This window comes from Talpa occidentalis, unplaced genomic scaffold (genome assembly GCF_014898055.3).
Source record: "Talpa occidentalis isolate TD23 unplaced genomic scaffold, MPIMG_talOcc4v2.1 talOcc4.17, whole genome shotgun sequence".
In the NCBI taxonomy this organism is placed as follows: domain Eukaryota; kingdom Metazoa; phylum Chordata; class Mammalia; order Eulipotyphla; family Talpidae; genus Talpa; species Talpa occidentalis.
In genome coordinates, this window is record NW_023601754.1 from 47,414,733 (window position 1) to 47,429,118 (window position 14,386).

The 14,386-nt window shown below is 66.8% G+C and overlaps 1 protein-coding gene across 4 annotated transcripts in view; it reads right to left on the reverse strand.

Annotated features, from left to right (window-relative positions):
* The window catches only part of LRRC4B (leucine rich repeat containing 4B), a 46,250-nt gene that overhangs the window by 8,572 nt on the left and 23,292 nt on the right, over nt 1-14,386 (reverse strand). For 3 of the 4 annotated variants that reach the window (XM_037517048.1, XM_054697324.1, XM_037517050.2), the window contains one exon: nt 6,755-7,085. In XM_037517048.1, the coding sequence (XP_037372945.1) occupies nt 6,755-7,051 (297 nt within the window). In that variant the 5' untranslated portion in view covers nt 7,052-7,085. Of the gene's footprint in view, nt 1-6,754; nt 7,086-8,785; nt 8,940-14,386 lie in introns of those variants that run through there. The other variant, XM_037517049.2, reaches the window with a different exon arrangement.

The window sequence follows — 14,386 nt, forward strand, 5'->3', positions numbered from 1 at the left end:
GGGGGTCTGCTCAGCCCCACCCCAGCTGGTGCAGGCTGCTGTGGTGCTTGTCCAGCTTCTCCCTGTCCCGCCACCCAGGGAATGCCTGTCCTGCCCGCTGAGCTGAGAGGAGGGCCTGCACCTCACCACCGAGCCAGGGCTGTGGACGAGGCGCTGCACATGGACGGACAGGGGCGGTCGTCATGGGGGCAGGTGGTGCTGGGGGCGGGACTCCTGGGTCTAAGCTGGGCTTCCCTGCTCCCTGGCGGTGAGGGGAGCCGGTACCGCTTCCGAGAGGATGGCCCCATCGACACCTGGAAGCCCGGGAAGGCGCCTGCGGAGGGGGGTGGAGGGGAGCCGCAGGAGGTGCTGCTTCTCAAGGACCTGGTGTGTCCATCTGGGGCTGGCGGGTGTGCTGGGCTGTGGCCAGTAGAGGGCGCCCCTGGGCTTGGTGGGGCTGGGACAGCTGGGGAAGTTGGGGGGCCACAACCATTTGAAGCCCAGGGGAGTGGGGGTGACTCTGGATGGGGGTGGGGGGCAGGCTGAGGCGAGGGGCTGTGTGGACAGACAGGCCCTGCTGTGAGGGGCGGGGTGGAGAGCCTGGGGTTAGGAAACCCTGGAGAGTTTTGAGACCCTGGCCAACCTGCTGGGCTGGGCCCAAGACCCTTTCCTCACTGTGGCTTCCTGCGCCTCGGTTTCCTCATCTGTGAAAGGGGGACACAGAAGGCACCTGTTCAGGGTGGTTGTAGAGAAGGCCCAGATGGGAGTTGGGGCCAACCACTCCCCTCCACGCCCGGGGCTGTCATAGGGGGCGTCCTCTGCCCCTCAGAGCCCCGTCTCATCCGTGCAAGGGGCTAAGGCCCCTCCCAGGGCCGCCAGGGGTCCAGGCTGCAAGCGGGTTGGCCAGCTGCCGACTTCTGGATGGTGGGGCCACAGTCCCCCAGGCTGTAAGCTGGGACCGATGTACACAGCGCGACAACACATCTGGGGGACCAGTGGGACTTGACTGGATGTTCAGAGGCGGCTGGGGCTGAGAAGCGTGGAGTGGACGCACAGGACACAGGCCCAGGCAGTGGCTGGTACACTGCCCGCTGGGCACCGCCGAGGCGGAGGCCCGGGCTTCTGCGAGTGGCGGCAGCACCACCCTATTCACTGGTGGCAGGACCAAGACCACAGGCCGCGGCTCCCCCCTCCCCACCGCTGGAAGAGTCTCAATCTAACATTGGGCCCAGTGACAGCCCCAAGTGGCGGCTGATCTGGTCCCTTCCGCATCACAAAGAGGGAGTTTTTGCCTGGAGGGACTTTTCTCAGCTTGAGAGGCCGGAAGGAGGAAGGAGCAAGGGGTAGACTGTGGAAATGATCCGAATGCCCTGGCGGCCTCCTCATGGGCAGAGCCTCCCCCAGGTGGGGGGTGGGGGCGGCTGCCTTCAGGGCTGAGGGCAGGGCAGGGCAGGGCTGGCTCCGGGGATGCAGGGGCTTGGGGGGCTCTGTGGGCCCCTTCTGGGAGGCATTCCGTGGCCTTGCTCTCAGACACACCCTCTGCATGTGTTTTATAGGAGAAGAAACCGGCCAATATCAGGAGTCCCACTTGACAGATGTGGGAGCTGAGGGCGGGAGCACCCGTACTTGGGGTGCTCCTAAGTGAATGGGGGGGAACTGAACGGAGCCTGGAGACTAGCTGGCCGTGAATCCTGGGGCCCTGATAGGGCATAAAGACCTCCACCCCCACGCCTGTGGCTCAGAAGCTGGCTCAGAAGCTGGCTCAGAAGCTGGCTCCGAGCTGACCTGGGCTCCCAGGACAAAGGGCAAGCCAGGGCCTCTGCTAGGGCCGCCTGGGGCCGCCTGTGCCTCCGCCAGTAGGTGAGGGCCCCGCGCTGGCGGGGTGAGGATGCGTGCGCCGAGCCTGGCTGGGGTAGACGCACCCACATCCATTCCGGCCCCTTCTCCGGGCGAGGGGGGCAAACCCCGGTGCTGACATTCCCCTCAGCTTTCTAGAACTTCATTAACTCGGACTTCCCAGACGACCGGAAGCATCGGAGCCAGCGCTGGAGGCGGTTCAGAGAGGATGGCAAACACGAAGGAGAAATCAGCTTCCCCAGCACCAGGGCGAAGGGCAAGAGGTGCCCACGCACCCTTTGCGCGTCCCTGGATTTTGTGGGGTTTTTAAAAATTAAAGTTTAGAGGCGAATTGGACACCCTCCTTGTGCCTCTGCTAGCTCATTACTATATGCAAAGCGCTCCCGCCCTTAGGGCGCTGGGGAGCCCCTAGACTTGCTGGGGAGCCCAGTGCAACAGCTGCAGGCTCTTGCCCTCGGGGCTGGCTACGGCCCCAGCCAGCTCGGCTCAGGTTCCGGGGTGGTTGGGGCCGACAACACTCAGCACCTCTGCGTGGGCTGGGGGGTGGGGGACGCCCCCTCCTTGCTGGTCCTTCACCTATATTGCCCCCCCCCCCCCCCCCCGCCTCATGGGCCTAGCATACAGCGCCCCTGCATGTACATAAATTGAACAGCAGGAGCAGTGAGCATTCTGCTGGGGCACGTCAGAAAGGGGGTGGGGAAGGAGGGAGGCATGGGCTGGAGGACACAGGCAGGAGGGAGGAGGGAGGGGTGCAAGGCTTCTGGTGGCCCAGGAGAAGCCCTGAGGAGCAGGGAGGAGTGGGCGGGGGGCTGGACTTGCCAGCAGAAAGAATGGACCTGTCAGCAGATGCTTCTTGCCCCCAAGAGCTAGGAGGGTGGCAGGTGGCCCCAGCTGGGTGGTCTCAGGCTGGAGCAGAAGACAGGCGCTAAGAGAACCGCCCCCATCCCCTCCCGTGGGGTCACAGGAGGGCGACATGGTCCCAGGCGCCGGTCAGCACTTGGGTGCCCAAGCTCCCCATGTGGCCTTTGGCCCTCGCTGCACTGCAGGCCCCAGGCGAGTGGCACAGCGAAGGGACCCTCCTAGCCACCCCGGGTTCTGGGCCCGGGGCTGCCCGGCTGAGCACCAATACCCACAGGCTGACCCCTGCTGAGCCGCACTCTGGGAGGGGCAGGCTCTGGCGCGGGTGCTGGGGCACGCAGGGCGAAGGAGTCCCTGTGCTCGCTGCGGGCGGTGACGACAGCCCGCGGGGGAACCTGACGACAAGCAAGTGGCCACCGCCCGGGAGCTCCCGAATCCCAGCTCGTGCCAGGCGCCCGCCCCTGGCTGGGGCGGCCATGGCCACTGAGAGGGGGGACGTTCCCGCGAGCCAGACACCTGGCCCGGCCCAGACCCACAAGGCGGTGCTCCCCTCTTCTCTCCCACCCTGCTAAGCCACGCCCAGCAAGTGATCCCCAGGGGGGAATCCGGACATTCTAAACAGGACAAGATGCTCCCCGAGGTGCTGTTTATAGTGACCCAAGCCCCCGCTGGAGAGCCCCGGGCGAGCTGCCGCCCCAAGCCTGCAGACACATGCCACTTCATTCCTTCCTAACTACGACCTTCGAGGGGGCCTCCCTGGCGGCGCAGGGGTTAAGCGCCGCACTATGGAGATGTCCGCAGCCTCTGCAGCATGAGTTCGATCCCCGGCCAGGGAGTTACCCACAGGGCGCAGCAGACCTCTCCTGTCTCCCCGCTGCTCCCCTCAGCAGTGTATTTCAGTCAGTCTGCCTCTTCTGCTCCCCGCTCTGCCTCTGGTGACTCCTCTCACCCCTGCACCTCTGGCCTGTACCCCCGCTCTTCTACACACAAATAAAAATATAAATAAATAAATAAATAAATGGAGGCAATGACCCTTTACAGGCCCGTGCGCAGGGAGGGCGCGCGCCGGAGGGCGAGACTCGGGGCCACCCAGACACGCCAGGCTTTTGTCCCTGTGGACACAGTGTGTTTCGCAGCCTTCCGTGATTATTTTTACATTCATTCCGTGGATAAATAATTTAAAAATACATTCACACAGGAAAAACAGGAAGGTCTTGAAACAAAATGGAAACAGTAGTTATTTATATCTGCTGGCGGGACTCGCGGGGGGCGGGGGGGTTTGTCTCTGTTTTTTCTACGGGTAGCTCCAAGTTAGTATGCTTTGAAGCACCGCTAGCTGCTCCTGGGGTGGCCCCGCGTCCCGGGAACCGCGAGGGGTCCGGTAAGGAGCCCCGGAAGCTCACAGGCGCCTGCTCTGGTGGACGGGCGCTCTCCTCCCGGCACCCTCCACGCTCGGCGAGCGCCAACGGAGCCAGCGCAGACACGGGGGGACCGCCGCGAGCCAGCAGGTGCCCCCACAGGAGCAGCTCAGCCCCGAAGCCTCAGTCAACCCCGAAAGTCCTGTCGTCTCTACCTCAACACACACCCAGAGTCTGAGTCCCTTTCACCCTCTGCGCCACGAGCGGCGGCCTCAGCGGAGCCTCCGGCCTCCGCGCAGGCTTCCCCTGGCTCAGGCGGCCCCGTCTCAGAGCCAGTCAGTCCTCTGCAGAGACAGCCGAGGCCTCACCAGAGGTGGGCTCTGCCCCGGGGCGCCCGTCCTGTCCTCCCCCTGCTCTGCTTCCCTCTCCCAGGCCAGCTCCCGCCTGGGGCCTTCGCACCGCAGCTGCCCAACCTGGATGCCCTTCCAGGCGCCCACCTGGCTCCCGCCCACCCCTGCACCAGGCCTTTGCTCCAGTGTCCCCTGTCCCACGAGGCTGCCCTGACCTTAGCGTCTTGAGCGCCACAGCCAGCGAGCCCTGGTCCTGCGCCCGCCGCCCCTCTCCGCTCTGCGGTCCGCTGGGGACGTGCTCCGAGAAGCGCCGGACGGCAGAAGCGTGCCCGCACTTCTGCGCACCTGGGCTGCCGGGGGCGGAGGGTGGGGATCCCCGAGTGTTGGGCCTGATGGCACTTCCTGCCCGGGTGCCCGCTGCCTCTGTCCACACACGCCCAGCCTAGGGCCCAGCACGCGGTGAGGATGAGGGCGCCTGCCTGTCCTGCCCAGTCACGGCGGCCCCCCCATGGCCTCCCCTGCACAAGACAAACAAGACATGTCTGCAAGGGCATGCGTGTGGGGGGAGAAGCGTGGCCCCGGGAGGAAGGCAGTGAGGGGGGCTCCCACAGGGGACCCCGGGGCCAAGCAGGGCACACTCAGGCAAGAGCGGCCTGAGAGGGCTGCTGGCATGGGGGGGCGGGGGGAGGTGCTGGAAGCGGCCGGGGGCTGGACACCAGCAGACAGGCAGGGGCAGTTTCGGTCATCGTGGGACCAGCACCCCGAGACGTGTGACATGGCGCATTTCAGGACACGGCCTGTGGTCACGGGACACGTGAGCGTGAGCAGCCTCAACTTTGGGCGTGGAGTGGAGGGACCCCAAAGGGCATCAGGCAAGGAGAGCAGTGTGAAGCCGCCTGTGGCCCCAGGTGGGCGAGTGAAAAGCCGGCGGGAGCTGGGGTGCAGCTCGGAGGCAGGGGAGCGCCCCCAGGTCTGCAGAGGTGAGCTGGCGGTGGGCCTGTCCCAGGGAGGGGTGCAGCAGAGGTCTGTGGGGCACATGGTCCCCCCCACCACAGAGAGGCTGCCGGCTGTCTGCAGACACCACATGCACCTCCTCCAGCTGCACCCGAGGCTGTGACACCTCTGCCTCCGCCTTCCAGAGCACCTGTCCCAGGCGCGTGCCAGCCACCTGTGCATCCACGTCCTCCCTGGCAGACGCAGACCCACCGGGACGGGAGGGGCTCTCCAGGTCTCGGTCCTCACCCCGCACTGAGGCCCGGGGGACCAGCACAAATCACTGAAGGAGCGCAGAGGACGGGGGCAGGAGCACGGGGATCCAGGGAGCAGGTGTGCAGCGAAGGCTGGAGGGGCTGCCAGCAGGAAAGGTAATGGGTGCAGGGGAGGCACCAATCCCGGGGAAGCTGTGCTTCTGGTCCCCAACTCCGGCTCCCTGGTTCTTGCCCAGGATGGAACAGCCTCTGGCCTCTAGCAACTCCCCACCAGGCAATGCCCCCCCACCAAAGCCCTCTTTACAACCCTTCAGAGGGGAGCCATCTGTCTGCAGGCCAGTCAGAGGGGGGGCCCCTGACCCTCCCCCCAAAAGACCAGGAAGTGTTGGGGGGGTGGGCTGGGGGCACAGGAGTGCTCCCGCCCCCACCTGGCTGGGTTGGAGGAGGTGCCCCCAGGCAGGAGGAGCGAGCCCAGTGGCTTCCACGCCTGCCCCTCAGACTAGGGGTGAGTCCCACCCCCAGGAGCAGTGGGTGACATGTGGGCTTTCGGAACTGGAGGGGGGGGTGTGCCACCAGCAGCAGCGAGTGGCCAGGGAGGCTGCGCAGCACGCTCCGGTGCACCTGAGGACCTGGCGGCCAGGAGATGGCTCCAAGCGGCTCCAGCACCCCCCGCCCCTCCCCGCCGTGGCAGTTGCTCAAGGGCCAGAAGCCCACCAGCCTCCTCCCCACTGGGGCAGAGCCTCACACCAAAGCGGGAGGCAGGTGAGCCAGGCCGCGGGCAGAGCAGCCTGCAGGGTATGGGGCTCTCACCCCCACAAGCAGGCTACGCACCAGCGCCCCCAGCTTCTCATATCTAAGAGCAGGGGCACTCGTCACCCCACCTTCCTGCTGAAGAAACCAAGGCGCAGTCACACCCCCCGGCGCCTGAGGTCACAGGCCCAAGGCCGCAGCAGGTGCAAGGGTCGCCCTCAGCACCTCCCGGCACCCCAGGGCCGTTCTCTGGGGCACCTCGGTCCTGTGTGGGGGCATCCGGGCCGCTGGGAGCCCCACACGGACAGACGGGAACCGCGGACGCAGGCTGCCCTGGCCCCAGTGAACCGGACACAGCAGCACCTCCAAGGCCCCCGCCCCCGGCGCGGCTCACCTGGATGCCGTTCTCCTGCAGGTTCAGGTAGCGCGTGTTCACCGGGATGCTGGCCGGGACCTCCGCCAGCTCCCTCCGCGTGCAGATCACCCGGCTGGCCTGGTTGCTGCAGGAGCAGGCGGCGGGGCAGGACGTGGCCGGCGGGGAGCCCCCTCCTGCGGCCAGCGTCAAGGCCACGCCGCCCCCGCCGGCCCCCCAGGGTGGGGAGAACAGCCAGAGGAAGAGCAGGGCCCCGTGCGGCCAGGACATCCTACCGGGTGGCAGTGGGGGGCACGGGGAGCCTCGGGCTCGCGCCATCGTCAATGCTCATGCTCCGCGTGGGCGCCGGGGGCTGTGGGAGAGAGGGGCGGCTGGTGAGGGGCCCGGCCGGCTGCGCCCGGCACCCGGGCCTCGTGAGCTCCCTCCGCACCTCCCGCTCCCGCTCAGGACCTGCGGGTCTGCCCAGGCCCCCACGGAGAGGCGCCCCAGATGGACCGACCGGGCCGCTGAGGGGTCCCCCCCCCCCACGAGAGCTTCTGCCCATTTCACAGAACTGGGAGCAGAGGCGGGGGGAGGGGCGGGCCCACGGTCACTCGGCCCACCGGGGCAGAACTTAGCTCTTCGCCTGACTGCGCAGGGGGAGCCGGGCAGGCAGAGGGCGCAAGGGGGAGGCAGAGAAGGCGAAGGGGACAGAGGAAGGTGCAGGCCCAGGCAGGAGGCCTGGTGGCGCTGGGTCCCCTCGCCCCTGCGCCCGCCCCGGCTGTGCTGTGCGCTCCCCCAAGGAGGGTCTGCAGAGGCCGGCTCCCGTGCCCCTCCCAGCCCCCACCCGCAGCCCCTCATGGTCTCGCAGCAGCCCAGGGATCCCAGACAGACTCAAAGGGGGACCTGCGGGAGACGCTAAGGTGCCAGACGTGTGTCAGGTGTGGGCAGGTGGGCAGGTGAGGCTGGGCGGGCAGCAGACGGGAGGGCGGGGGGCTGGGGGTGATGGGGAGGGGGGCGGGGGCTTGCCCTGAGGTTGCGGGTGCTCCAGGCGAGGACAGGATCTGGGCCCCTGCCAGCTGCTACCGCAGCACTGGCCGCCCGTGGGAAGGGGCTGGGGCTGGCACCCAGCGCCCCAGTCTGCGAGGGCAGCGGCGGGCAGGGGTCAGTCTTCCGGGCAGTCACTGCTGCATCCCCATCTGTGCCCCCATCCCCAAAGGACAAGGGGGGACGGGCCTGGACTGACCAACAACCACATCAGGAGTAACAGGGACCCCCAGAAGCCCCTCCCAGCCCCGGAGCTCGGCTGTTGTCTGCCCCTCCCCGGCATAGAACCAGGCCCCAGATGCCCCAGATAACCGCGGGGGTTGCTGAGCAGAGGCCGCTGACGGGGAGGACTCGCGGGGCCGGAGGGCAAACACTGGCCCAAGGGCAGCAGGCGGCGGGCAGCAGAGGGGCGCTGGGCCTGGCTGGGGGCTGCAGGGGCTCACCCGCCAGCACCCCCACACGGGCAGCGGTGGGGCCGCCCTCAGGGGGACACGGGCACCCCCACGCGGGCACACACATCCCCCCACCATGGCTTCCCGGATCATTTTCCCTCAGATCCAAATGCGCGAGCCTGTGCGCCCGTGCTGGGGGGAACGTGCTGGGGGGACCGAGAACGGGACAGGGCCGGGGGGCCGGGGGGGCAGGCAGAGGATTCATTTTGAGTCTGTATCAGGCTGTTTTCTGCCAGGAGGGCTGGGGGCCCCTCTGTGCGCGCGCGCGTGTGCATGTGTGTGTTGCACGCGCGTGTGTCCACCATCCTTCCCAGCCCCAAGCCCAGACCCTCTAAGCCAAGGGGCTGGGCAAATCAGCGGAGCCCGGGTTGGAGGGGGGACCCCCCAGGACCAGGATGCCCCCAGGTGCTCCAGCCCCTGCCTGGAGCCTCCGCGCTCCTCCCCCCATCTCTGCCAGTCCGCATCCCCCCCACGGCTTCTGCAGCGGCGGGGCCTCCCCCCTCCTCCCTGCCGCCCTCCGCCATCTCCTGTCCTTGTCTCCCCACTCCCCACACACACAGCGAGGGACACTCACCCCGTGGCTGCTTCCGCTGGGCCTCTCCCTGCGCCCCAGGCCCCCCCACAACATGCCTCCAGCCTGCGGGCAGCGGGGGTCTCTGCTCCCCCAGTTCTCCAGGGCTGTCCGTCGAGATCGTGCTGGGGGGGGCGCAGGGGCTTCTTGGGTCTCCCAGCGCCCCCCCCTCCTGGCCTGTCGCCCTTCCCACCCCCCGGGGAGGCGGTCAGAAGGCCACTGCCGCAGCCGCTCCCCTCCCTGCTGGCTTCTCTGCCTCTCCCCCCCCCACCGCCACCTGCTTAGCCCCCACCGCCAGCCTCCGCTGTCTCCCCCCACTGGCCCCAGCCCCTGCTCCCCTCTTCCTGCCCGTCTTGGGGCTCTCCGGGCCTCGGTCCCTTGTCCCCTCCTCTGGCCCCAGCCCCTCTGTGGACTCCCCCCTCAGGGTCTGGCCCCCCAGGGGACCACCAGGCCCCCTCTCTCTTTCTCCCCCATCTCCTCCTCACTCCTGGCCCGGCCCCATCAGGCCCTGCGAGTCCCGGGCCCTTCTCGGTCAGATTCCGGCTGTCCGGCTGTCCGTCCGTCCGTCCGTTGGTCTGGGGCTCCCGCCCGGGCCCTGCCTGTCTCGCTCCTTTCTCCCGATTACAATTTCTAGTCACACGGCAGTGCAGAGCCAGGCTGTGCCTCCTCCCTCCCGCCCCGCCCCTCCTCCTGCTTTCTCCCTTCCAAAGGGGAAGGCGCCTCGCCTCCCTCCTCCTCGCCCCCCTTCCCCGCGCCAGGGGCGCCTCCCCCTCCCCCGCTAATCAAAGGCTCCGTTATCTAATTAACCCATTGGTTCTGGGCAGCAGGGAAGGTCGGGGAAGCGGGGGAGGAAGGGTGACGGCTGGGCTGCCCAGGGAAGGGGAGTCTGGGCCGAGCCCAGCCTAGCCTCGTGGCACACACAGACGCCTCCCTCGTCGGCTCGGAACCAGGCCCCGGCTGAACCCCCAGAGGCCGCGGCCACCTCTCCCGCACCTGCCCCTGGCCCAAGGCAGAACACCCGCACAGGATCCCGGGCAAGCTCCCCGCCTGGACCCCAGGAGCTCCCCAGAGGCCCCCACCACTCTGCAAGGCCCCTTGCTGTGAGCCTGCCCCCCCCCCACACGCCCGAGTCTGCCTCCCAGGCCCAGTCCTGCCCAGTCCTGCCTGCAGGGCGGGCGCCCCAGGCCATCGGGAAACCCACCCAGAGGCTGCCTGGCAGGACAGAAGCCGGGTTCAGGTCCCGCCTTCTGGCACACTCCTGAGTGGTGGGCAGGGCGTTCCCTGTTAGCTGCCCCCCCATCCACCCAACAAATATGTCCCTACTATGCGCCAGACAGAGGTGCAGATGCCAACAAATCCTCCTGCAGCTCAAACCCCAGGACATTCGGCCACAAACCACGGGCAGCCAGCGCACACCCCTAGGGCCAGGAGACCCGGGTTTGAACCCTAGATCTGCTGGTCACTGGCTGTGTGACCTCGGGTCAGTGACTTCTTCGTCCTGAGCTACGGCTTCCTCCACGGAGCGGGGCGATGACAGGATGGCCTCCGCCCTGCCCCCATAGCAGGTCCCAGCAGGCTCAGCGGCCCGGGGAGGGTCTGGCCCCTCGCCTCCCCACTGCTCTCCCGGCTTCCTCCTGGTCTCTCTGCCAGTCCGTTCCCCACAGGCAGCAAGAAAGGGTCTTGCCATCATCCGAGTGAGCCTGCTGCCCCACTCGCCCCACTCTGCGTGAGGGCAGAGACCCCGGGCGGTTATAGACCCCGGCCAGGTTCCGATACTGCCCCGACCGCAGCCCCTGCCCAGTCCCATCCCGCCCTCTCACCCACCCAGGCCACACTGGCCCCTCAGCCATTTGCTGCCTCGGGCCCTTTGCAGGCGCTCATCCTGTGACCCGAACTCACTCCGGGGCTCTCTCCCTGCTTTCTCTCGGGTCTTGACTCGGATGGCACCCTCTCAGCCAGGCCAGGCCGGCCTCCCCGCGTCACACAGCACCCCACTCCTCTCCGAACCTTCTGTTCTCACACTTAAACCTTAGCTCCTGTGGCAGGTGCTCAGCCAACTCCAGGCGGAGCAAAGCGCGAGCCGCGACCTCTGGCCCTTGACGCCGTGCTCCCCGCCGTCACGCAGACCCCCCAGCCTGCGGCCAGACACATCCAGCCACGCACGGCAGCCGCCCACCACCCACGTGCCACCAACACCACGACCGCTGGCGCCCGCCCAGCCATGGCGCCACCTGGCTGAGTCCCTACACAGCAGGTCCCGGTCAGCCCCCTGCACCCCACATAGCACCCAAGCCCTGAGAGCTGCACCCCGGACAGGGGCTTCACGAGCTCACGCCTGGGCGGGCAGAGGGGGCACCTGCTTGCCTCCCACGTAACGGGAACACTGGGGAACCCGCCTCTTCCCAGCTGGACCCTGGGCAAAGCCTGGCATGTGGGCACTGACTGGGCCCCTTGCTGGGAACGGGGTGCGCTGGCTCCTGTTTCACAGAGAGGGGAGATGGGAGGCAGAATCACCTGCCCAATGTCGAATGCACAGCCAGGAAGCCCCTCCCAGGCCAGCTGCACAGGGCCGGGGTCCCAGGGACCCCCTCAGGTCTCCTGGGGGTAAGGCTGGACCACGGCCCACCTCCCACAGCCCTCCCCTCCACACAGGATGCACAGTGGCCGGCGGCTCTGCCTCCCTCTGCTGGAGGCCCGTGCCCGCCTGCTGTGCCCCAGCCTGACATGCACCCCGACAGCAAAGGGGAGCTCCTCTGAGGGCACCGACAGCCTCAGTTCCTCCACGGGGCCCCCAGAGGAAGGACTGGCTCTCAGTCCACTTTACAGACAAGAAGCAGATCCAGAGACCCACTGGCCCCCGATGCGCCAGGCCTCTAGGCCCCTCCCGGCCCAGCCCCCCGCCGCAAGGCCTGGCCACCACACTCCTCAGGGGCCGAGCGTGAGGCAGAGATGCAGAAGCAGGAGGCCCCGCGAGACAGGAAGGGCAGGAAGGGACAGAGACACCTCAATACCCAGAAACAGACACGGAGGCTGGGGGCCCGCAGGGGAGCGCACAAAGCAGGCAGGGGCTGAGATGCGGGGGAGCGGCCATGGGGCCAGGACCCCAGAGGCACCGGCCCAGGCCTGCGCCCAGCCCCAGCGCTGCGATGCAGAGGACTCAGGCAGATGGCAGATCGGAAACTCGGGGGCCCGGGGGAGGCAGGGTGAGCAGAAAAGGGAGGCAGGGAACATTCCTGTCAGACACACTCGCTTTTCTGGGGGAAGTTCAGAAGGTGAGAGAAAAGATAGGAAATTGACTGCGATCGCAGCGAGAGGGATGGAGGTTAGATCTACAGAGGAACTTCCCCACTGTGCGGGACTGGGGCGGAAGTGGAGCGGGTGCCGGGAGGGGGGAGACATCAAAGGCGGGAGCTCCGAGCACTTCTCTCTCTGGATGGCGGCCGTGGGCAGGCCCGGAGCTGGCAAGGTGGGGGAGGCTGCGGGCAGCGTAGGGCCGGATGAAACAACTTCACACGTGTGTCCCTCTGCGCGGGCCCGTGTCCCGAATGCTTTGAAAATACAAGCAGCGCCCGGCCGGAGAATGGCCGGCCTCTCACCGCGGAGGGGGATGGGGCCTGGGCACAGGGCGGCCCAGCCCCCACCGCTGCTGGGGAAAGGGGGGGTGGCCTGGCTTCTCAGAGACAGTGTGGGGTTGGAGGGGACTTGCCTGGAGGGGGTGTCTCTCCGCCCTCCCACAACCCCCCACACTGGGGTATTGACCGGCCTTTTCCCTGTCGTTTCACCAAATACTGTTCATTTGCCAAATACTGACTGCGGGGCCCCTGCTACCTCCCTGTCTGTGTCACCTCGTGCCCTCCCCACTTGCTCACTTACTCTGGCCACACGGGTCTTCGCCCCCGCGCCCCTACATGTTCCCCCCCGCCAAGGGCCTTTGCACTGCTGCTCCCGCTGTCCAGAGCCTGAGGCCACCTGGTTTTCTGTCTCCATTCTAGTCTGTTTTAGGGGTGCCTCTAGGAGGGCTCCTCTGCCTCCCGAGCCCCACTGCTTACTCTTCCTTTTTTTCAGTCCCCGCACATCAGATAGTGCACCCCGCTTCTTGCCTGTCTCCTGACTAAAAGGTGAGCACCCCGGACTGGGAATTTTGTCTGACTGGGCCGCCCTTAGGCCTTAGTCAACAACGTGCTGAATGAAGAATGAGGGGTCACCCCTACTGCCCGGCCCTTGCAGCCTGGGCACAGGGGCTTGGTGGTCCAGAGCAAGGCGGGGAAGCAAAGGTGGAGTGAGAGGGCAGCTCAGGTGGGGGCCCTGACTGGGTTGGAGGGGCTGAGACCCAGCGAGGCAAGCAGGTAAAGAAAGGAGGAGCCGGTCTGGGGGCTGGAGGAAGGTGGAATGAAAAGATGGGGCACTGTGCATTGGCAGCCGCGGCAGGAGGGGAGGCAGAGGGAGGGCTGGGCTCTTCTGAGAGACTCTGAGGGGAGATGGGGAGGTGTAGGGGGCTGGAGAGGCCCCTGGCCGGCAGGCAGATCCCTGCTCAGAGGAACAGCAGCAGCAGAGGGGTTCGCAGCCAGGTGCGGGTACGCCTGGCTGGGCGGCCTTTAGCCGGTGCCTCGGCCTCTCTGGGCCTTTGAGGAACGGGACGGTGGTGACAGTGGGCGCCGTGCAGGGTTTGCAGGCATGCCTAGGGCGCTGGTGTAGGGACAGGCGGCTGTGCCCCATCACCACCACCCTCCTGCCAGGAAGGCCACTCCACCTCCTCCTTGGTCTGAGGACCAGGGTCTGGGAGCCTGGCCACTCACCGGGAGGCAGGGCCTGTTTCAGGGCGTCGAGGCCAGAGACCAGCCAGGCGGGCTGCGACTCTGGGGGCCCGGGGCTGGCTACCGGACACGGGCTGTGTGCAGTGTGACCGAGGGCCAGATGTTTAATTTAGAGGACTCGAAATGCTGATGGCCACGCCAGCCTTCCAACCCCTGGGACCCCGGTTCCGCTCAGCGCTGCTTCTGCCCGAGTCCCCAAAGCTGGTTCCAGGGGCCCTGAGCCTGCCAAGCTCCCTCAAAGGCCCCCCACGAGCAGCAAGATCACAGCTGGAGGAAGCCACCTCTGGGGAGGGAGGCCAGAGCCTGCAGCCCGGTCAGGGCACAGCCCTGTTCCCTCAGGGCCCAAGTCCGCCCAGGGCCCACTGTTCCGCCAACACCCAGACCTAGGTGTTGGGGTTCTTGGGGACACGGAGGCTCCTGCCCCACAAGCTGTGTGACTGTGAGTCTGGGAGGCTGTGGGTGATTCCATGACGGTATGACTCTTTGTGACTGAGTGACACCATGTGACTGTGTGTGACACTGTGTGAATGTGTGACTGTGTGTGACTCCATGTGACCATGTAACACCGTATGAATGTGTCTGTGTGTGACTCTGTGTGACCCTGTCTGTGTGTGACTATGATTCCATGTAACTGTGTGACTCTGTATGACCATGACATTGTGTGACTGTGACACTGTGTGACTCCATGTGACCGTGTGACACCGTATGACTATGTGACTGTGTGTGTGACTCTGATTCCATGCAACTGTGTGACTTTGTGTGACCCCGGTGACTATGTGACTGTGTGACA